A 24,785-nucleotide genomic window follows, 5' to 3' on the forward strand; every position below is an offset into this window, starting at 1 on the left:
ATTTTGAGCTATTGCTGAGCAGATAATGGGGGTCACATTTGCCTATCCAGTCACTATACTATCCATTTCTAACTCATTACTGTAAAGCATTTTGCAATACTTTGAGTCTGAAGGGTGTTACATGAAACTAAACTCCGTTCTACTGTTTCACGGTCAGCTCTGAAATTGGACAGCCCTGATAATCTAAAGTATGCCATCAGTATTAATTTATCTATGGAATCATCACCAAATTGATAACCTCCTGGCTCCATTTGCTGAGCGCTCTTTCAGATCACTAACCATTCATCACTTATTTAATTACTCCATCTCAAAAGATTTTTATTAAGTTTGAAATTGTCATTAGTAAGAATATAATAATAGTTCTAAGATTTCACTTTTAGAGCAGCAAAACATCATTATAAAATCAGCAATAGGTAGGAACTAAAGCAAACATGAACCTCCAGTAAGGTCTTTAGGCCTCAATCCTGCAAATACTTATGCACATGTTTAACTTTACTCAAAAGTAGTCCCACTGCCTTCAGTGGGATCACTCACATGCATCAAGTTAAGCTCAGGTGTAGCTGTTTGAGATGTTGGGCATTTTAGACTTGCAGATGATTAGACTAGATATGACAGTTGGATGATAGATAGAAAATGCATTAAAAATGTCGGTTGCAAAGTCAAACACTCAGAAATCAGGAAAAAGTCCAATTTAACTAATTTTACCCCGGCAACCTTAATTTCTACCCCTTTCTGAACTCATCTAATGAAATGACAGAGGCCAGGGTCCTGTGAAAAGCATGTGAGCATGTAATTGAAGACTATATCATAATGCATATGAACAGGGAGTCAGAATTAAGGTTGCATGGGTTATCTTAAAATGGACTTTTCCTAACTTACCAGTGCTAAACTTTGCAATCTAAATAGCACAGATAACAGATTTTTGTAAGTAATCTCTTTCAAACTCTTTCTTATTAAAAGGGTAAAGCAGATTTTGTTATGTACAACTGGAACAACTTCCCCATCAGGCACCATCAGGAGAGTCAGAACCTTGAACTTGCTGAACAGACTTCTACTACTTGAGATGTAGGACTAATTGTATTCAATGGCAATGGGAGAAGGCTGTCATGAAGGGAAGGGGATGGATTGCCTGCACCATGTTCTGGGTCCAGTGAATTGTAGAGTGAGTCCTTCTTGATCTCTCTTCCTACATGCCACCCTGTGTTTGGGTGGAGTTCCTGCACCACATGGTACCCCATATATTGTTGAATTTCACTGTTGCAAAAGGATCCATAATGGTTATTGAAGTTATTTCCTCATATCATTACCAATTACTTTTGAGTACTATAACTTGGAAACTGAAATGGCCTCAGTCTTGCAAGGTCCTGAGCACCCTCAACTTCCAATGAGTTAATGAGAGTTGAAAGTACTCAGCACCTCATAGGTGTAAGCCTTAAGACCCCAGTTCAGAAATCATTTATAAGTTCAATGGGACTGCTCGCAGGCACAAAATTAAGCAAGTGTCATACATTTTTTTGCAGAAGAAGGGCATATGCATTTTTAACTCCATATGGGGGAGGTGTAAATATTAGAGATGGTTGGGAAAAGCAAGATGTTTGAAAGGACAAAAAAAGGCAACAAATTCCATGAAATTTCTCATGGAAAACATTTTTCATTTCTCAGCCAGCACTACTAAATAGAGCTAAACAGTAGTTGACATAAGATCGCAAAACTGTATTCATGTAAAATTATACAAATATATCTCCACTGTCTGTTACATAATATTAGATGTCAAGACTTTTTTAATGCTGATTCAGTTTATAAGTTAGGCACACTGGAATAATTGATTAAACAAAAGGAATCAGATTTGTGTTGATGTCTCTACACCTGATGTAGGGAAACAGTGATGTATGCAGCTGCTCTGCACTAGTCTTCTGTAGTCAAATAACCACATTATTAAAATATATCATTTATATGCAAACAAACGAGGTGAACGTCTTCTCCAGATGATAAACAGTGTACTTCATCTTGTAAAAATTAAGTGATGCTACCGAGAAGAGGGGGAAAAACTACTATACTCTCTTAAGTATTAATCCAGTCCATATTAATTTTATGATAAAATCAGTCAAAGTTTAAAAAACCAAACTAATAACGCAAAAAATGCAGAGCTTTATTGGCTACAGTACAATGACAGATATTCTATTAAAGCCAAATCTCCTCTAGACTCATTTGTTTCGTATAAATTACATGTTCTTAGATCCATCTGTGAAAACTGGGAGGTTAATTATGATGGTACATTGCATGATTCCACAGCTAAATGCTGAAGTAGTTCTACACCGGTACCATATGTCTGTCTTAGGAAAATGTAGAAAGATTAATTAGGAGTTCAAGCCCAAGATTTGGGAAAGTAATACTCTGAACACAATTAGATCGTTACACTGTGTACTATGCAAATGAAGTTTTAATTAATAGCTGAAACATCAGTCGGGGGAAAAATAAATCTATGAAGCCTAAATTGTATGCATCAGAGTTTCCTTACTGACATTGCTTACTAAAGAAGGTCCTTTCAGAAACCATGCACAACAAAAGTCATTTTCAGTTGTCACACTCATAGATATTACCTGTAGAGCATTTTAATCCTATTTGCTCTCCTTACCTATTTTTTAATTACCATCTATCCTGACACTAAAGAAAATGTTCTCACAAATAGGCCAGGCCCAGGACACATGTTAAATAAACCAGCTGAAAAGTCATTTTAACATTACAGTGACCGGAAGTGTTCTTACAGCCACTTAACCACCTCAGAGACAGGGCTATTGTAGCAAGCTTTCCAGTTTCAAGATATTCCATTACAAAACAGCTCCTTTTATAATATTCACTCTTACAGAGAGAGCAATGGGTTATCATGTGCCTGTTCCAAATCCCACTGAAGTTAATGAGAGTTTTTCCATTTACTTCAATGGGCTTTGGATCATTCCCTAAAACTAGGCTTGGCAGAATTCCATTTTTATTTTTTCATAATTTCAATGGATAACAACATTTCTTTTAAAGTACTTTTTTTTATTTTGATCAATTTAAATTTTCACAGTTGCTGGCTGTAAGAGGGAGGTCAGACAATTATTTCTCGACAGTACATACTGAGATTCAAAATATTATAACTTATAATCATTAAAACAAATATTCAAAATCCCATATCAAAATATACAAACTAAATATCCTTAAATCAAACTCTGAAGTTCTCAAGCAGCATTTTTCTTATGTTGCCTATCTGTAAACATTTCAATAATCATAGATGGAATCATTTTTGTCACTTTGTGTATGTATGGTAAAATCAACATTTACCAACAAAAATTAAACTCTCCCAAGCTTACCTATCATGTTAAATTAATTTTACTTACCACATATTCAAACACAAGTGTCAATGTCTCCTTGGTGTGAATGATGTCATGAAGTAGCACAATGTTAGCATGTTTCAATCCTTTCAAAAGAGAAGCTGCAAAGGAAAACATACACATTATAAAGAACATGTTACTTCCACCAGAAATAAATATTTTCTAGTGAAGGATTAGCCCGTTTGTTTTTAAAATAATTAGAATGGTAATCAGTCACTCTACAGATTTCATTTGCTGGCTGGCCATCAATGGCTTGGTCCTGAGAGGTTCTAAAATGCCCTCAGTTATATCCTTCCACATGTCTCAAGATTAGGGTTAGGCAAAATTTTTGGCCAAAACTTTTCACGCAAAAACAACAGATTTGAATCAACCAAAATATTTCACAAATTTATGTCAAATTCACTGAATTGTTTTGGTAATTAAAACAAAAAAAAAACCTAAAAATAAATCTGGACAAAAACAAAACAGTTCAATTTGAAAATGTTTAAGTGAAATGTTCCAGTTTTTATCTAGATTTTTAAGGGTTTTTTTTTTTTTATTAAATGAAAACAATTCAGTATATTTGACACAAATTTGTGAAATGTCTTCTTTGACCCAAACCTGCATTTTTAGGGGGGTTAAATTTTTCAATTTGAATGACTTTGTTTTGAAATATACTTCAATTTTATTTATAAAAAAGTGTTCATAAGTAAAGCAAAATGTTTTGTTCAGCTCAAAGTGGTTTTTTTTTTACTTTTTGGTTTGCTGAAAAATACGATTTTTTTTTCATCTCAGGTGTATCCAAAATGACATCCCCCGCTCAGTTTTTCATTACAGCCAGTGAACTGAAAAATCATTTGTTCTCACAGCTCTAATGAGGATAAAGCTGTCCTCCTCTCAATGTTGTCTTCTCCATTTTGCCAGTCAAACTGAACCCTGCTCTAAGGCAGAAATAGCAGGGGTTTCACTTGAGTGGTCTCTACTGAGTGAATCAAACCATTATCTTCTGGCCTATCAAATGTGTATGTTGATTTTATAATCTAAAATCATAATATCTATCTCGGATAAGATCTGAACATTTTTCAAAATGACATTTCCCTTTCATAGGCAAAACACAAAAGGAGCTTTCTAATTAAAGGCAATCACATATTCTGTACATAGCACTTTGATAACTTCCCCCCATTCACGTTCAGATTTGAGGGAATTAACTATTTGTATTAGTCAGTGATAATAGAAAAATAAGTTAAGTAGTGTTTTCATATTTTTTATAAATGTTATCAACTCATATTTCTTATTAACATCAGCGTTTTAGAATAGTGACAGAAATCTTTATCTACTGAATCTGCAGAAGATTCCGCCTTCCCCCAAAAAATTTTCTTTTGCACTGCAATGCATATTTAATGCTTGCTTCGCAATGCATAAATTTACATGTATATTTAATGTTCCACAAGATATGCCATAGTTAAGGAATATGATATGACAAGCCATGTGTTGTTACCAATATCAACATGCCATTGGTGACTTGTCATGCATACATCTGAGAAGGATTCATTCCAGACATCATCATGGAGTGTATTATACACATAACTACACAGAAATATATAGTATGTCTCGGTAGTCATTTACCGTGACTTTAATTTTTCCTCTTCCCTGTTGTTTTGGAAAATAATGAAGCACCAGATTGTACCAACATTATCTGCATGTGGGTATCCCTCCTTCCCATGCACAGAAGAGGCTCAGACACTTCCATGGCACAGAGTAGAGTGTACTCTGATGGGTTGGGACTCACCAAGGAGATCAGGAATGGACAGCCCTGCTTTGGGTGGAGGCAGGCACACATTGTCTCCCAAACTGGTCCTCTAGGGATTACCCTGAAAATGTAATACAGCTCTGGGCAACAACTCCATTGCAACATGCAACTCGCCCCCACTCCATTTAAGGATTCTTGTTTGGCAGTCCCTGCTAGCACCCCACTACTGGAGCTATGCTGTGAGGAGGTGGAGGATGATGGAACAGGGACACACCAGGGATCCATAGCCAGTGTTCCACATAGATGACTTTGGCCTCAAGTGACTCCTACAGGAACTTGAAGGCTGGATCCCAGGCTCATTGGCCAAAGGTAAGGCAAACCCCTTCTCTTGATAGAACAGTTGGGAGAATGCCACAAAGGATCCTGGCTGAGATTTCCTCTTCTTTAGTCCCCCCAGTTCCTGTAGCTTTTACTACTGCTTGATATCAGGAATGTTCAACTCACCACTCCACACTCTCCCATTGAGAGGGAAGCATTAAAAATATCCTGACACAAGCTTAGTAGAGCTACATCCTGAAATAGTATTTATGACCTCTTTCAGTCTTCACTGTTCAGGCTACCTCCTCTAGATGGCTATTACTTCATTGTTAAAAACTGTAAATGGGTCATTAAAGCTTAAACAGTACATTGTAAGCAACACACCCTCAGGTTTTTGTTCAGTCGCTCCTCCTACACATTCCCCCTTACTCCTACCTCTCGTTTATCATCTGTAATAGCTAATTCTCTCATAGACTCAGACTTTAAGGTCAGAAGGGACCATTATGATAGTCTAGTCTGACCTCCTGCACAACACAGGCCACAGAATCTCACCCACCCACTCCTGTAACAAACCCCTGACCTATGTCTGAGCTACTGATTTCCTCAACTCGTGGTTTAAAGACTTCAAGGTGCAGAGAATCCTCCAGCAAGTGACCAATGCCCCACGCTGCAGAGGAAGGCAAAAAAACCCCAGGACTTCTGCCAATCTGCCCTGGAGGAAAATTCTTTCCCGACCCCAAATATGGAGATCAGCTAAAACCTGAGCATGTGGGCAAGACTCACCAGCCAGACACTCAGGAAAGAATTCTCTGTAGTAACTCAGATCCCACCCTAGTATCCCATCCCAGGCCATTGGGCATATTTACTGCTAAGAATCAAAGATCAATTAATTGCCAAAATTAGGCTATCCCATCATACCATCCCCTCCATAAACTTACCAGTCTTGAAGCCAGATGTGTCTTTTGCCTCCACTGCTCCACCTGGAAGGCTATTCCAGAACTTCACGCCTCTGATGGTTAGAAACCTTCGTCTAATTTCAAGTCTAAACTTCCTGATGGCCAGTTTATATCCATTTGTTCTTGTGTCCACATTGGTACAGAGCTTAAATAGTTCCTCTCCCTCCCTGGCAATTATCCCTCTGATATGTTTATAGAGAGCAATCATACCTCCCCTCAGCCTTCTTTTGGTCAGGCTAAACAAGCTAAGCTTTTTGAGTCTCCTTTCATAAGACAGGTTTTCCATTCCTCGGATCATCCTAGTAGCCCTTCTCTGTACCTGTTCCAGTTTGAATTCATCTTTCTTAAACATGGGAGACACATTATGGGGGAGACAATATTCCAGATGAAGTCTCAACAGTGCCTTGTATAACGGTACTAACACCTCATTATCTCTACTGGAAATACCTCACCTGATGCATCCCAAGACCGCATTAGCTTTTTTCACGGCCATATCACATTGGCTGCTCATAGTCATCCTGTGATCAACCAATACTCCGAGGTCCTTCTCCTCCTCTGTTACTTCTAATTGATGTATCCCCAGTTTAGAATAAAAATTCTTTTTATTAATCCCTAAATGCATGACCTTGAACTTTTCACTATTAAATTTCATCCTATTACTATTACTCCAGTTTACAAGGTCATCTAGATCTTCCTGTATGATAACCCGGTCCCTCTCTGTATTGGCAATACATCCCAGCTTTGTGTCATCCACAAACTTTATTAGCACATTCCCACTTTTTTTTGTCAAGGTCAGTATTAAAAAGATTGGTCCCAAAACCGATCCCTGAGGAACTCCACTAGTAACCTCCTTCCAGCCTGACAGTTCACCTTTCAGTATGATCCGTTGTAATCTCCCCTTTAACCAGTTCCTTATCCACCTTTCAGTTTTCATATTGATCACCATCTTTTCCAATTTAGCTAATAATTCCCCATGTGGAACCGTATCAAATACCTTACTGAAATCTAGGTAAATTAGATCCACTGCATTTACTTTGTCTAAAAATAATCGATTACTTTCTCAAAGAAGGAGATCAGGTTGGTTTGGCACAAGCTACCTTTTGTAAAACCATGTTGTATTTTGTCCCATTTATCATTGACCTCAATGTCCTTAACTACTTTCTCCTTTAAAATTTTTTCCAAGATCTTGCATACTACCAATGTCAAACTAACAGGCCTGTAGTTACCCTGATCGCTTTTTTTTCCTTTCTTACAAATAGGAACTATGTTAGCAATTCTCCAGTCATAGGGTACAACCCCTGAGTTTACAGATTCATTAAAAATTCTTGCTAATGGGCTTGCAATTTCATGTGCCAGTTCCTTTAATATTTTTGGATGAAGATTATCTGGGCCCCCCGATTTAGTCCCATTAAGCTGTTCAAGTTTGGCTTCTACCTTGGATGTGGTAATATCTACCTCCATATCCTCATTCACATTTGTTATCCTACCATTATCCCTAAGCTCCTCATTAAAGACTCTCTATAAACATATCAGAGGGATAATTGCCAGGGAGGGAGAGGAACTATTTAAGCTCTGTACCAATGTGGACACAAGAACAAATGGATATAAACTGGCCATCAGGAAGTTTAGACTTGAAATTAGACGAAGGTTTCTAACCATCAGAGGCGTGAAGTTCTGGAATAGCCTTCCAGGTGGAGCAGTGGAGGCAAAAGACTGAGGCAAAGTATTTGTTTCGATATTGGGCCATGCCTAAATTATCCTTGACCTCCACTCCATCCTCAGTGTTTAGCGGTCCCACTTCCTCTTTCTTTGTTTTCTTCTTATTTATCTGGCTATAGAACCTTTTACTATTGGTTTTAATTCCTTTTGCAAGGTCCAACTCTACATGGCTTTTAGCCTTTCTCACTTTATCCCTGCATGTTTTGACCTCAATAAGGTAGCTTTCCTTGCTGATCCCTCCCATCTTCCACTCCTTGTAGGCTTTCTGCTTTTTCTTAATCACCTCTCTGAGATGCTTGCTCATCCAGCTTGGTCTACAACTCCTGCCTATGAATTTTTTTTCCCCTTTCTTGGGATGCAGGCTTCTGACAGTTTCTGCAACCTTGACTTGAAGTAATTTCAGGCCTCCTCTGCCTTTAGATCCACAAGTTCTTCAGTTCAATCCACTTCCCTAACTAATTTCCTTAATTTTTTTCAGTTAGCCCTTTTGAAACCAAAAACCCTAGTCACAGATCTATTTTTGTTTATCCTTCCATTTAGTTTGAACTGAATTAGCTCATGATCACTCCAACCAAGGTTGTCCCCTACAACCATTTCTTCTATGAGGTCCTCACTACTCACCAAAACCAAATCTAAAATGGCTTCCCCTCTCATTGGTTCAGCAACTACTTGGTGAAGGAATTCATCAGCTATTGCTTGCAGGAAAATCTGAGCCCTATTATTATTACTAGCACTTGTCCTCCAGTCTATATCTGGGAAGTTAAAGTCTTCCATGATCACACAATTCCCATTAGTATTTACTTCATTGAAACCATTAAAGAGGTCTCTATCCTTATCCAAATCGGATCCCGGCAGTCTATAGCACACCCTAAGCGCTATCCCAGGGGATAGTAACTGATGGAAGCAATCCTGGAGCCAAATTCTGCCTATTGTTTTTGAAAACTATACCAAAAGAAAACAACATTTTTTGACCCATAGGCTAAACATGTATGATTTAATAAGTGGACTGCATTTCCCCCTTCTTCTGCCGCTCTCCAAAAAAAATCCTTATTTTTTTAAGTGGCATGCACAATCTAGAGTATGAAGACATTTAGAAACATCTCCTTTCAAAACAAATGGTCACAAACAACTGTCGCTGAAATCTCACAAGGCATTTTGCGTAAGTTCTTGTTCAGAAGAGGATAGAACTGCAAAAATTCCACTAAATTCAAAGATGGAACCAAACAAGTAGCATCTAAAAGGCAGGAAGACTAGAGGATCCAGCAGCATAGGTCTCTGTGACAGACCTGAATTCAATTTTGAAGCTGCCAATATAGTTGCTGTTGGAGCTCAACAAGGAATTAGGTGCCGCTGCTCCTGCTGTTACAGCTAGAACAAAATATTCTTCTACAGATTGTCAACCAAATCCAGTCATCATCACCTACCAATTTCACACTAAACATGTTTGGGGGACGGGGGACGGGGTGGGAGCACGGGACTAAAATATTGTTGAAACAGCACTTCAAGAAACCACAACAGCAGCAGAGAATATACCAATATGTACAGTATACTTCGCATTTATTCTGAAAAACTAATGATGTAATATTACTTTGATACTAAGATTTTTATCCTCACATCAAATGTAAGGTAAACAGATGGCAGCATTTTTAATTCATTTCCCCAATGAGTCTTCAGCAGGCATAGTAGCACATGAGTCTTTAAAAAAAAATCAGTATTTGGACTAAAATATTACTACATTTGTTTGAATGCATTGCTTGTTCTCTATTAAATGTTTATATTCATTCTAATACAGGATAAATTCCTGAAATTAAAAGACTCACTTGGGAGTCAGGCAGTGAGATAAAGCAGTTGTTAAAATGATTACAAACCACTACTTTCTGTAATCTACAATGCGTTCAATAATGCTCATGCCTGAGCCACTGTTACTAAGCACCTCTCAGAAAAAGGGCTAAAGTTTCTCCATTTGCATACTTACAGTACACAAACTAGAAATCTCTATGTTGGATTAGGGTTCCTTGTACATTTTATGCCTTTAATGCAAAATGGGTACTGGAGATCATGGGCAATAGTGTTTTGAGAGCTTTGACAAACAATTGTGTGTGTGTGTGTGTGTGTGTTACTTTGTGTATATATCATACCACCTTAACTAAGATGGAAAGACATGTAAGCATTTAATGAATGAAGCCATAAGACAAGGTAGCTGCATCCGAACTTCAAACTGTGTTTTTACCAGTGATGGGCCAAAACCAAAAACTTTGCTCTGAAACTCCACCCCCACATAAAACTCAGGTGGATTGAGTAGACTGGAACCCACAAGGGGTTTGGTCTGGAAAACAAAAAACCCAAATAACAAGGTTCTTCAAAACCAACACACAACTTTGTTGACCCATAGTTTACTACTACTCCTTGAAATTAAAATTGTGAGGAAACTTCCTGCTGGGAAATGTTAGGGTTGCTCTGTGCAGAGACAATTCATCCTAGTGACTCCCTCTTCCAAGTATAAAGTGGCCCTCATCTTAAATCTTCCTGTAAAGAGTCAGAGAGGAGTAACAAGACAGTAGAAGGCCAGAATTGCCTTTGAATAAAGTATTTGCTGGTGCTTCATTGGTGGGTACAAGAAGTTATTTTGCTGAAGGAAAACAATCACATTAGATGTGATTAACTGCATGGTAATGTTTAGACTCAATCTCCTTAATGAAGATGTGGTTTAATAATTTTACCAAGCACATCTGTGTGAAGTCCCTCTGTGCTGAGTCCACTTGGTAATGCAGTGTATTCTTAAAACAGGCACCATGTATAATAGGAAAGAAAGAGTATATCTAATGATTAAAGCATTGGAATAGGAGTCAGGGAATCTTGGGTCTTACTCTTGACTTCACCATTGTTGTGCTATGATCTTGGGCATGTCATAACCTATCTGTGCCTCAGTTTATCCATCTGTAACACTGGGATAATGTGTTGACAGCACTACTCAGTTAATGTGTATAAAGCAGTAAAATACAACTTCATTACAAGGAAAACGGAAAATAGTTGATATTTTAATTGGAATGAGTTAAGTTCAGCCATTAGCTGGATTTTTATATAGCTGTATTCATTATGTATGGTAATTGCTGTCCTTTCAGATTGTCTACAGGTACAGACTGAAGGTTAAAAAAAGAATGAAATGTCATTCACATATTAAAGAGTAAAAATGAAACAGAAAGATCTTATGTGCCAGCTCTATCTAGTCGTAACCAGTAATAGCTTGTCTCCATATTCTATTTCAGCATTTAAGAAGAGGTCAGTGATGTAAAGTAAAAATATTCCACTGCGGACAATAAACAATTATGTCATTTCTTGTCGTACTTTGACACATCAGGTGTTTAGCACCTTTAGTACTTTTCAGTGCTCTGTGTGTGTGTGTGTTTATTTTATAGGTGGGGCTGATAGCACCATTTAAGATATTTCAAGCCTTACTTACCATTATAAAACCCTGTTTTCAGTTGTTTAATAAATTTGTCAAACTAACTGTTTTGGCTGAATTTTCAGAGTAACAGCCATGTTAGTCTGTATTCGCAAAAAGAAAAGGAGTACTTGTGGCACCTTAGAGACTAACCAATTTATTTGAGCATAAGCTTTCGTGAGCTACAGCTCACTTCATCGGATGCATACCGTGGAAACTGCAGCAGACTTTATATATACACAGAGAATATGAAACAATACCTCCTCCCACCCCACTGTCCTGCTGGTAATAGCTTATCTAAAGTGATCATCAGGTGGGCCATTTCCAGCACAAATCCAGGTTTTCTCACCCTCCACCCCCCACACAAATTCACTCTCCTGCTGGTGATAGCCCATCCAAAGTGACAGCTCTTTACACAGTGTGCATGACAATCAAGTTGGGCTATTTCCTGCACAAATCCAGGTTTTCTCACATCCCCCCCACTCCCATACACACACAAACTCACTCTCCTGCTGGTAATAGCTCATCCAAACTGACCACTCTCCAAGTTTAAATCCAAGTAAAACCAGAACATCGGGGGGGGGGGGTAGGAAAAAACAAGAGGACACAGGCTACCTTGCATAATGACTTAGCCACTCCCAGTCTCTATTTAAGCCTAAATTAATAGTATCCAATTTGCAAATGAATTCCAATTCAGCAGTTTCTCGCTGGAGACTGGATTTGAAGTTTTCTGCCTCCTAGTGGAATTTTTTTGGAGAAATTTCAGCCAAAACAGTTCAGCCATTTCCAAGAATGATGTTAGGGAAAAATACATTGTTTTGCCCATGTTACAAAATGCTGGTGACTTTTCCTTTGAATGCCATTAGGACCACCATGATTTGGAGTGGAAAGTCAAAATTTGGTCTATGTGTCATGATCGTACCTTTTGCTACCACATGAAAATCTGCCCAAAGTTGGCCAAGTTGAAAGCCTTTGATAAATTGCAGTTTGTACCTGTTCAGTAAAGAGTGCTTAGATTTTAGCAGCTAAATTTCCCCAAAGATTCCGTCTGCAATGGACATGCTCCAGCACAGGGCTGAGCAGGGCTTTCCCCTGCAATTGCAGCTCTGAGCCGCTGCCTACTCTGCCTCATCCAGACACCTGTCCTTCCTGTAAGGTCAGCGATCTCCCTCCTGTGCCCAGGCCTCACTGAGGAGGAAGCTGCCTGATTCAAATGCAGAAGAGACAAGAGCCAGATGTCGGGAGAGTGGGGCAACATATGGAGGAGTTGCACAGATCAACTTAATTCTGTCATATTTAAACTTTTGAGTCCTTAACTTTAAAAACATTAGTAAGGTTGCAGTGTAGTTTTTGTGTAAGATATCTATACATGTGTATACATAAGTGGGTAGTGTATGTATACACACACACAGACAGAATAAAGTAAAGTAGTAATGGGGTTAAAAACTTGTAGAAAAAGCTGGCTCCACTGATGTCAAAGGGAATTTTGTTATCAAATTCAATGGGGTCAGGATTTTGCCCCTGGTGTGTCAAACTGTGACAAGAGATCACTTAGCTACTCTCTCTCTCTCTCTCTCTCTAATGGATTTCTTTTTGTAGATAAGTACATTTTTGTATTTGCTGTAGGTATCCAGGGAGGTCTTGGCAGGAAAGGAATGGGCATAACTGAGATTCGCAAAAACCCAGTTAACTACAAGCATATTTCACTGTCCTATTTACACATTAAGAATTATATATAAAGATACATTTTCCTAAAAAAATTACTTTGTTATATTTCTTACTGAGGCATCTCCTCAAGCAAAAGTACTGTATAAAAGGCACTGTGATATTATTTGTGTCAGCATGTAATCAGGCTGCAGGAAAAAAGGCTTGTGGCATACGTTTTGCTATTTTTTAAGAAGGGAGAGAAACAGAAACCTTTCAAGGATCATGTCAATTTCATTTTTATGGGTGGGTGAGGTCCAATATGCCTTTTTGCTAACAGCTGGAAAATAATGCTGCAACTAACATGACATCATTTTGTCTCCTGTGGAATGATTTAGAGATCAGAGAAAGGTAGTGGTGATAAAAAACAAACCAGAAAATAAATCCATCAATAATATTTACTACAATTAAAAATTTTTAAAGTTACGTAGTGAAAATTAGACAAACTATGTTTTAGTTTGCTATTGAAAGAAGTATAATATGAACTAGGAGTACAAAAAGATCAGGATTTGTTAGTGTTTTAAATGAAATATAGTTACAGCATTAGTAATACATTTACTAACAAATAGCTTTACGACAGGTGGAGTTTTAAATAATTAGCAATTAACTTTCAAAGCACTAGAACCTTGATGTAGAACACTTGCTACTATAGCAGGGGGGAGGGGAGGGGGTTTGGGGGGGAGGGAGAAGAGAAGGAAAGCCAGGAAATCTCAGGCTCCACAAACAACTTCTGTCCAGCTAATGAGGAGACATGCATTATATTTTTTTCCATCATCCAACTGCGCTAGGTGCTTCAAAATCAAAACAAAATGGCAAGATCCCTTTCTCAAGGAACTTACGAACTAATTTCAGCTATGACATAATGAGGCAAATAAGAAAGTAGGGAAGAGTTGGGGGAAGTCTACCAGGGACATCAACAAGATTAAAAAGTTACTCAGTGAAGGCTAGTGCCCTTAGCATGAAGGCATGTGGGAGTAAAATTTTCCTTTTCTAGATTAGTTCAGTAAATAGAAAATGTAGTTCGCTATTGCTTGTGCCCTACAGAATTCAGGGCTGTCATAAATATAAAGGGAAGGGTAAACCCCTTTGAAATCCCTCCTGGCCAGGGGAAAGCTCCTCTCACCTGTAAAGGGTTAAGAAGCTAAAGGTAACCTCGCTGGCACCTGACCTAAATGACCAATGAGGAGACAAGATACTTTCAAAAGCTGGGAGGAGGGAGAGAAACAAAGGGTCTGTGTCTGTCTGTAGTCGTCTTGGCCGGGGATAGACCAGGAATGGAGTCTTAGAACTTTTAGTAAGTAATCTAGCTAGGTATGTGTTAGATTATGATTTCTTTAAATGGCTGAGAAAAGAATTGTGCTGAATAGAATAACTACTTCTGTCTGTGTATCTTTTTTGTAACTTAAGGTTTTGCCTAGAGGGGTTCTCTATGTTTTTGAATCTAATTACCCTGTAAGATATCTACCATCCTGATTTTACAGGGGGGATTTCTTTATTTCTATTTACTTCTATTTTTTATTAAAAGTCTTCTTGTAAAACACTGAATGCTTTTTCATTGTTCTCAGATCCAAGGGTTTGGGTCTGTGGTCACCTATGCAAATTGGTGAGGCTTTTTATCCAACATTTCCCAGGAAAGGGGGGGTGCAAGTGTTGGGAGGATTGTTCATTATTCTTAAGATCCAAGGGTCTGGGTCTGTAGTCACCTAGGCAAATTGGTGAGGCTTTTTACCAAACCTTGTCCAGGAAGTGGGGTGCAAGGTTTTGGGAAGTATTTTGGGGGGAAGGACGCGTCCAAACAGCTCTTCCCCAGTAACCAGTATTAGTTTGGTGGTGGTAGCGGCCAGTCCAAGGATAACGGGGGTAATATTTTGTACCTTGGGGAAGTTTTGACCTAAGCTGGTAAAGATAAGCTTAGGAGGTTTTTCATGCAGGTCCCCACATCTGTACCCTAGAGTTCAGAGTGGGGGAGGAACCGTGACAAGGGCCATGAAAAATGCATCACGGACCGTGAAATCCGGTCACCCCCCCCCCCCCAGGGTGAAATCTGGTCTTTTGTGCGCTTTTAACCTATACTATACAGAATTCAGGGGGGCGTGGGGAGGAGAGACCAGCATTTCTCAAACTGGAGATCCTGACCTAAAAGGGAATTGCAGGAGGATCGCAAGGTTAGTTTAGGGAAGTTGCAGTATTGCCACCTTTACTTCTACGCTGCCTTCAGAGCTGGGTGGCCGGAGAGTGGCAGCTGCTGACTGAGGGCCCAGCTCTGCAGGCAGCAGCGCAGAAGTAAGGGTGGCCATACCATACCCAGCCACTCTTACTTCTGCGCTGCTGCTGGCGGCGGCTCTGCCTTCATAACTGGGATGCCAGCTAGCAACTGCCACTCTCCAGCTGCCCAGCTCTGAAGGCAGCGCCGCCTCCAATAAGAGTGCAGAAGTAAGGGTAGCAATACCACAACCACCCCTGCAGTAACCGTGCGACCCTCCCGCCCCACAACTGCTTTTGGGGCCAGGACCCCTACAGTTACAACGCTGTGAAATTTCAGATTTTAATAGCTGGAATAATGAAATTTATGATTTTTAAAATCCTATGACCATAAAATTGACCAAAATAGACAGTGAATTTGGTAGGGTCTGTCAAGGTTCCTCCCCCACTCTGAACTCTAGGGTACAGATGTGGGGACCTGCATGAAAAACCTCCTAAGCTTATCTTTACCAGCTTAGGTCAAAACTTCCCCAAGGTACAAAATATTACCCCTTGGACAGGCCGCTACCACCACCAAACTAATACTGGTTACTGGGGAAGAGCTGTTTGGACGCGTCCTTCCCCCCAAAATACTTCCCAAAACCCTGCACCCCACTTCCTGGACAAGGTTTGGTAAAAAGCCTCACCAATTTGCCTAGGTGACTACAGACCCAGACCCTTGGATCTTAAGAACAATGAACAATCCTCCCAACACTTGTACCCCCCCTTTCCTGGGAAATGTTGGATAAAAAGCCTCACCAATTTGCATAGGTGACCACAAACCCAAACCCTTGGATCTGAGAACAATGAAAAAGCATTCAGTGTTTTACAAGAAGACTTTTAATAAAAAATAGAAGTAAATAGAAATAAAGAAATCCCCCCTGTAAAATCAGGATGGTATATATCTTACAGGGTAATTAGATTCAAAAACATAGAGAACCCCTCTAGGCAAAACCTTAAGTTACAAAAAAGATACACAGACAGAAATAGTTATTCTATTCAGCACAATTCTTTTCTCAGCCATTTAAAGAAATCATAATCTAACACATACCTAGCTAGATTACTTACTAAAAGTTCTAAGACTCCATTCCTGTTCTGTCCCCGGCCAAGACGACTACAGACAGACCCTTTGTTTCTCTCCCTCCTCCCAGCTTTTGAAAGTATCTTGTCTCCTCATTGGTCATTTTGGTCAGGTGCCAGCGAGGTTACCTTTAGCTTCTTAACCCTTTACAGGTGAGAGGAGCTTTCCCCTGGCCAGGAGGGATTTCAAAGGGGTTTACCCTTCCCTTTATATTTATGACAGGGTCCTAGCTATTGTCTTGTACCTGTCACTGTATTCTGGGAGCATTTGGCTGAAGAGAAAGAAATGGCCTCGTAGACCAGCTGGGAAAGCATGTTCCAGGCGCAGGAAATGGCATGGAAGAAAGCATGGAAATGGCAGTGATACAAGCACAAAATTGGGCCCTCTGACCATGCAATAAGAGAGAAGGTGAGGTAAGTAGGCAGCATCAGAGTCAGGCAGGGTGACAAATTTGCAGCTGATACAAAATTATTTAAATTAGCCAACATTACAGAGGAGCGTAAGGAACTCCAATGGGACCTAGCCATGATGAATGGGCAGCATCGCTGCAGGTGAAATGCAATGTTGCAGATACAAGGTAATGCAACTGGAAGTGATCATTTCAGTTACTCATACTGAGTTCAAAATTAACTGTATCCACTGCAGAAAGCTCCACTGATCATCATAGACAGCCTGATGTAAATATCTGCTCTGTGTGCAACAACAATAAAAAAGCAAACAAAACATTACGCTATATAAGGAATGGGATAGGAAACAATATTGAAAATGCCATTATAAAACTGATCTAAAATTGTACTGAGTTCTGTTCTAATCCCCGCCCCCATGAAAGAAGAGGCTATAGCAGAAATAGGACGGGTTGGCTGAAGAGCAGAGGGGTGGCAGCACAAAGCTAGCGGCCAGTGACAGGGCAGAGAAGAAGTGACTTACAGAAGAAGGAACTGCATTACCAGCCAAGGAGAAGGCTCTGAGGTCTCTCTCCCGCAATTCTTGATATGTTTTATGAAGCTATGTTTTAACTATGAAATCAGAAATATTCCACTGCAAGGCCAAGTGTCTGCATGTACCTTAACTTCTGCATCTTGTAATTTCAACATTTAAACTGTGCAGTCTTACTGCTGCATTAATATAGGGCTGTTTGTGTTTAACACATGCTACAATTTAGTAGGATATATCTGTGCTGTGAGTAACCTCTTAATATGATCCACTGTAATCCTTGACATGGTGTAAATTATCATGGTAAACACTTGTGATACTGCACCATAAACTACTGCCACCTTTCTGCCAGTATTATCCTCCTTCCTCACAAATCCTATTATCTCAATATATCACAAGTATTTCTTTAACATAAAAGGAAACCATTCCATCAGTAGTCAGGCTCATCTGTCATAACACATGGGGGACAGACATGTCATCCAGCAGCCTTTTTGCTCACTCTGATGCTCTGCGTGATCTCTGGGTCATGTCTGGGTTCTCATCCTGTCATTTATTTATCATTAATCATAGTAGTTCATACCATCTATCATCAGCATTAGTAGAAATGACACGTAAGCAGAAAGAAGAGAAAAGACAATAGATATGAACCATGCAATATATATTGTATATCACCTTTCACTAACACTGCAGAAACTTCTAACCAACAAAATCTGCATTGCTACAAGATTTCCAAGTTCTATTTAAAGATGACAAAGTATTATAACACCATGTCACCACCTAGATAACCACGTGCATGTTTAAGCCTTGTGGGCGATTTGGTTTAATTTTATAGTTTGCTTCTAAAAAAATTTCCAGCAATTTTCCCCAAAGCAAAGAGATGGCAAAACAATGTTTATGCTTATTTTAAAAGCAGCTGGCCCTCTGAGGAAGATAAGGAGATACTAGAATAGGAAAGATAGGCTGAAGGAATGTCTCACCTTCATGGTGTTGACATCCACAGCTGACAGTAACAAGGCAATAAGAAAGTTAAGTGAGGCTTAGAAGAGATTTGGTTCATGTAAGCTAGTAATTTCTCTCTCCTATTCCAGCATGGAAAAAACTCTCAACATCTTCAACTCATTCTCTTAATACTGAATTCTGTGTATTGTATTATGTTCCCAACCAAAATATTAACATAACTTCATATCAAAAGTCAATTTGAACAATAACGCAATTAAAACAAGTCCAAACAACGTGCAAAAATACGTCAAACGGATTTGCCCACATACCCCAGTAACACCTGATGTCTTTTTTTAAAATAAAATGATCACATGCCAAATATAATAACCAAGGCCTCCTCTGCTGTATGCAGATATTAAAAATCTTTTCCCCTTCAAACAAACTTTATTCTGCCCTTGCAGTGATGCCATGCAGCAATCATTCTATTACAAGGATGACATTTTAGGGTTTGTGATCCCGGATTATATACAATTTATTTTTACAGATTCATTATTATGGGGACCTCATTAGGCTAGGCACTACACAATCACATAGTAAGAGAGTCTCTGCACCAAAGAATTTGCAATCAAAATACATAAATGGAGAGAGGGTCAGAGGCATGAAGAGATGAAGGCCCAGACGCTCAAAGGTACTTAGATGCCTAAGCAGGATTGCCAGGTGACAGTTTTCGACTGGAACGTCCGGTTGAAAAGGGACCCTGGTGGCTCCGGTCAGCACCACTGACTGGGCCATTAAAAGTCCAGTCGGCAGCGCAACAGGGCTAAGGCAGGCTCCCTTCCTGGTATGGTTCCTCGCACCGCGTGGCTCCTAGAAGCAGCAGCATGTCCCCCCTCCAGCTCCTATGTGTAGGGGGAACCAGGGGGCTCCGCATACTGCCCCCACCCCAAGCACCGGCTCTGCAGCTCCCATTGGCCAGGAACCGCAGCCAATGGGAGCTGCAGGGGCAGTGCCTGCGGACAGAGCAGCACGCGGAGCTAGAGGTGGGGGACATGCTGCTGATTCCGGGAGCTGCTTGAGATAATCGCTGCCAGGAGCCTGCACCCTTGACCCCCTCCCATGCCCCAATCCCCTGTCCCAGCCCTGATCCCCTCCTGCCCTCTGAACCCTGTGGTCCCAGTCCAGAGCACCCTCTTCCACCCCCTAACCCCTCATCCCCATTCCAGAGTCCTCACCCCCAGCCAGAGCCATCATGCCCCCCACACCCCAACCCCCTGCCCCAGCCCAGAGCCCCCTCCTGCACCCCAAATCCCTCACACACACACCCCGCATCCCAAACCCCTGCCCCAGCCCGAAGCCCCATCCTGCACCCCAAACCCCTCATCCCCAGCCGGAACCCTCACCCCCTCCCGTACCCTAACCCCCTGCCCCAGCCAGTTAAAAATGAGCGAGTGAGAGAGGGTGGGTACAGCGAGCAAGAGAGGGATGGGGGAATAGAGTGAGCAGGGGTGGGACCTTGGAAAAGGGGCGTGGAAGGGGGCAGACAGGGGTGTTCGGTTTTGTGCGAGTAGAAAGTTGACAAGCCTAGGCCTAAGCCCTGATGCTGCTGCACAGCTACCAAGCAGCTTTGAGCCCTTGCTGAAGTCCCAGAGGCTTTGAAGTGCAATTCAAACTGGGGACGGGAGGGGAGGGGGGTGACATCTTTCAGCAATGGAGCCCAAACCTGTATCTGAGCATGCCTAAATCCTGATATCTGTCAGACCCCATAGCAGGAGGGCACTGATAGTTGGGGGTATGGCAGGGTGACAGCACAGAACCTGCCCAGAAGACAGCCAGGGGCAGAGGGAAAAGTAGGATGAGTGTCAGGTATTGACCAGGAGACAATTTCAGCTGTCAGTGCATAGGCTACCAAGGCACCTTAACTCCAGGAGAGGGTTTGCAGCTGAACATCCTGAGAGGAGGGAGGTTCCTATCTATGACTTGCAAGGCAGGCACACCAGGTCAGCTGCTTGAATGACTGAGCATCTTATCTTCCAGCATCTCTCCTCACCCCACTCTTCAGCATATTGTATAGGGAGCTTGGGTGCCCAGCGTGGGCCGAGGATTCCACTAGGTGGAAGGCTGCTGAGGGGTTAGGTATTGCAATGCTGAGGATCTGGGCTGAAGGCCACTTGCTTGCTCAAGGCCACGCAGTAACTCAGTGGCAAAGCTGAGAATAGCACAGAAGTCTCCTATCCACTAGCTGGCACTATATTAGATATTCTTTCCTTATGGCATCACTAAGACAGTGTTAAGGCACCACAGGATGCCTTAATGATGCATTTCCTTAATATGTTTAGGATTTTTAAACCTTAACTCTGAATTTCATGAGTAATGATTGTTTCGGGATAATTACAACAGCTTGGTAAATTTTGTTATCCTTAATTTGCTGATATGAACTCTCAACATTAATTCTATCTTAACACTCTTTTCTTTTCTTTATCTAGAATAGAAAAAAGACTTTACTTCGAAATCTGGTAATTCAGCCATGAGGTTAAACTTCCAATTATACAATTTTGATATAATGACATTATCAAAAAGTGTAACCGCAGAGTACTCACAGTATAAATACCATGTAATTAATTACCAATATTCTAAACCTACAAGTAATTCAGGTATTAAGTTAAGCTTCAAGTAGTGGTAATTACAAGTATAAAGAATTGGAATTGTACTGTAGCTCTGATTACTATACCTGTATTATGAATTGCAACACATCTATTATTCATGTAATAAATCTATAATTACACACAAAAACCAAGTTAAAAGAACGTTACTGACATAGCAAAGTCAAGTACTTAACAATTAGGCAACACCAGAATTAAGGTTGCCTGTGCAACCTTTATTTGGCACCCTTGTGTGTATGCATTATGGTTAGAGTGGGGTGACATTTTTTGTGCACAGGTTTTTGGCTGAAAAATGGTGATTTGGGCTAACCAAAACAATTTGTGGATGTGGGTCAAATTTGATAAACTGCTTCAGTCAAAAAAAAATCTGAAATGTTCCTTTTAGATTTTTTTTTAATGAAACATTTTGATTTTTTTTTATTAGGCATGCCTTTGTTTTGAATTTTACTGCAATTTTATAATAAAAGATTAAACATTCTTGAAATGAAACATTCTTTCAGGTTGAACAAAATGTTTCACTCAACCTAAAAGCAAAGAATTTTTTTTTCAAATTTTCAGTTCAGCCACTAACAAATCAATTATCCACTCAACTCTAATTACCGTACAGTCTTTAAATTACATGATTACATACTATTTTCTGCATAGGACTCTGCCTCAAAGTATTTTTCCCTTACCTTATTCTCACAAATGGGTGAACTGTTTTAGCTAAAAATTTCCAAAAAGATCCACTTGTTGCAGACACCCTGCATAGATAATTTCAGCTTGAACAGTTAAAGCTTTGCAAAGTTATAAGTAATTGAAAAGGTAATTAATAACAGGAAATATTGGGAACCCTTTATAATAGGTGGCGCTACCAGTCCCATGTATGTTGAACACTCAAAACTGCATTTGAAGTCAATGAGAACTGTTAATGCTCAGCAAATATGCCTCCCACCTGCCTCAAAAAGTGGGGGAACTTGATGGAGCTGGTGGTGAAGAGGGACAGTCAGTGAGGGATACCAGGTAGTTCCTCCCCACTGGAAATGTCTAGCACCCATTGGCCAGCTAGGGGGTAGGGAGAGAAGGGTACCGATTGGCCAGTATTCCACAGTTGACAGGATTTAGCCTGGAGTGAGGGCCATGAGGAGCCTCTTTTGGTTCCATTCCAGCAACTCCACCCGACTCACCATGAACTAGGAATAGGAACCCGAACTGACAGATGCAGGGGATCTCCTCTAGCCAATCACCCATTTGGGCATCAGGAAGGAATTTTTTCTAGCATAGACCAATTGTCAAGGACCAGGGAGTTGTTTCACCTTCCTTGCAGCACCTTCAAGCCACAGTGGGTAATATAGGAATGCACTTACGACCTATTTGATGTTCTTGGGTTGAGCTATTAATTCATTGCAACTTGTGGCCGGTTTCCAGTGTGTTAAAAGGATAAAATGGACAGTTCCCAGAGGTAAAAAACCTGGGATTTGGTGAGACTTTGTGGGCTGAGGTCCCCAAATTTCTGCAACCTCTGGGTATGCCTACACTGCAATAAAACACCTGCAGCAGGCCCATGGCAGTTGAGTCAGTCTCACAGGACACCGGCTGTGGTGCTATAAAACTGCAGACATTTAGGCTTTGGAACCATGTGAGACTGGAGGGTGCTAGGACTCAGAGAGAGCTGAGGGGGAGATGAATAGGGGGAGGGATAGCTCAGTGGTTTGAGCATTGGCCTGCTAAACCCAGGGTTGTGAGTTCAATCCTTGAGGGGGCCATTTAGGGATCTGGGGCAAAAATTGGGGATTGGTCCTGCTTTGAGCAGGGAGTTGGACTAGATGACCTCCTGAGGTCCCTTCCAACCCTGATAATATTCTATGATATTCTATTCTATGAGTCCTGGGGGTTAGACTGAGGAGAGCCTACCCCGAGTTACAGGTTATATGGTAAGGAGCACTGGAACCAATTAAATACCTGGTATAGGAGAGTATGCGCAGGTACACCTCTCCTGTGCTAAAGTTTAGTAAAAGCTGGGTCCTGCTGCTTAATTCCATGCACGTCTATCCTCATTTTGCTGCTGGGTTCACATCAATCGAAAATCAGTCTCAATGGGTTTAATCACAAAGAGAGCCATGAATGCAATGATTATTCAGTTCTAGTTCTGTATTTCATAACTTTTTTCTACAAAGGATACAATATATTCATAACATTCACTTTTAAAAAAGAAAATCCCTTTGTATGCTAGATCAGGGGTCGGTAACCTACAGCACGCAAGCCCATTTTTAATGGCATGCTGCTGCCTGCCAGGGCAGCAGCAGAGTAAGATTAAAAATCCTGCCCTGCCCAGCCCGCTCTTCTCTGCCTCCCGTGGGCATGGGGGAGGGGGCAGAAGCTTGGTCCTGCCGGCTCCCCTGCCTCTTCCCGCAGTGTGCTGGGTCCCTCCCTCCCGGCCGATCAGCTGATGGCCCTTGCGAGGGGGTGGGGGAGGAGTGGGGTCAGCGTGCTCCCTGCTCCTGGCGGAGGCAGAGAAGAAGCATGGCCTTGGAGAAGGGGGGGGTGGAAGCGGGGCATACCCCCTCCAGCCCCCTCCCATGAGCACCCCATGACCCCAGCCTACACTGCTAGCCTGCTGCCCTGACTCCCCCCTCACACACACCCAGCCATCTGCCCCGCACACACCCCCAGGCCCCTGCCCTGAGCCCTGTACTCCCCTCATACACACCCAGCCCTCTGCTTGACTCCTTCACCCCCCCCCCCACAACCCCAGCCCTGACTCTGGCACCCCCACACATACCCAGGCCCCACACACCCCATGCCCTGACACCTGCACCCCCCTCACAGGTCCCCAGCCCTCTGCCCTGACTCTTGCACCCCCCCAAATACCCCATGCACCCCCCACATCCTGACTCTTGCACTCCCCACATTCCCACCCCCACCCTGAGCACCAAATGGGAGCTCCTGCACCCCCCCACACATTCCCACCTCCACCCCTCCCACCAAATGGGAGCTGCCCAGGTAAGCTCTCCACACCCAAACCTCCTGCCCCAACCCTGAGCCCCCTCCCTCATTCCAGCTCCTGGCCAGACCCTACACCCCCACCTGCTCCTTCACCCCCAGCCCTGTGCTCAGTACACTCCCACCCTCAGCTCAGTGCAGAGAGAGAGGAAGAGAATGGGCCAGAACCAGGGAGAAGGTAGGTACCCACTCTATGTGGGCAGGGCCGGGACCCCAGACCAGCAGCGGGCTGAGCAGGTCCAGCAGCCGGGATCCCAGCTGGCAGGAGCCAGCAGATGGAACCCCTGAGCAGCAGCAGCGGGCTGAACTGCTCAGCCCACTGCCGGTCTGGGGTCCAGGCCGCCAGCCCCACACAGCCGGCTGCCAGTCTGGGGTTCTGGCTGCCAGCTCCTCGCCAGCCAGGGCCCCGGCCACAGGCCCCGCTCAGCCTGCTGCCGGCCTAGGTGAACGGAACCCCAGACCAGCAGTAGGCTGAGTGGGCCAGAGGCATAAGATCAACATTTTTATTTAATTTTAAATGAAGCTTCTTAAACATTTTGAAAACCTTGTTTATTTTACAATACAATAGTTTAGTCATATAATATATAGACTTTTATAGAGAGACACCTTCTAAAAAACATTAAAATGTATTACCAGCACGTGAAACCTTAAAGTGAATAAATGAAGACTCCGCACACCACTTCTGAAAGGTTGCCAACCCCTGTGCTAGA

At 41.6% G+C, this 24,785-nt stretch overlaps 1 protein-coding gene across 3 annotated transcripts in view; it reads right to left on the minus strand.

Annotated features, from left to right (window-relative positions):
• The window catches only part of CDK14 (cyclin dependent kinase 14), a 505,344-nt gene that overhangs the window by 274,176 nt on the left and 206,383 nt on the right, over positions 1-24,785 (minus strand). For all 3 annotated transcript variants that reach the window (XM_084618492.1, XM_084618493.1, XM_084618494.1), the window contains one exon: positions 3,378-3,472. In XM_084618492.1, the coding sequence (XP_084474618.1) occupies positions 3,378-3,472 (95 nt within the window). The remainder of the gene's footprint in view (positions 1-3,377; positions 3,473-24,785) is intronic.

This window comes from Lepidochelys olivacea, assembly GCF_965140295.1.
Source record: "Lepidochelys olivacea isolate rLepOli2 genome assembly, chromosome: 2".
NCBI lineage: Eukaryota > Metazoa > Chordata > Testudines > Cheloniidae > Lepidochelys > Lepidochelys olivacea.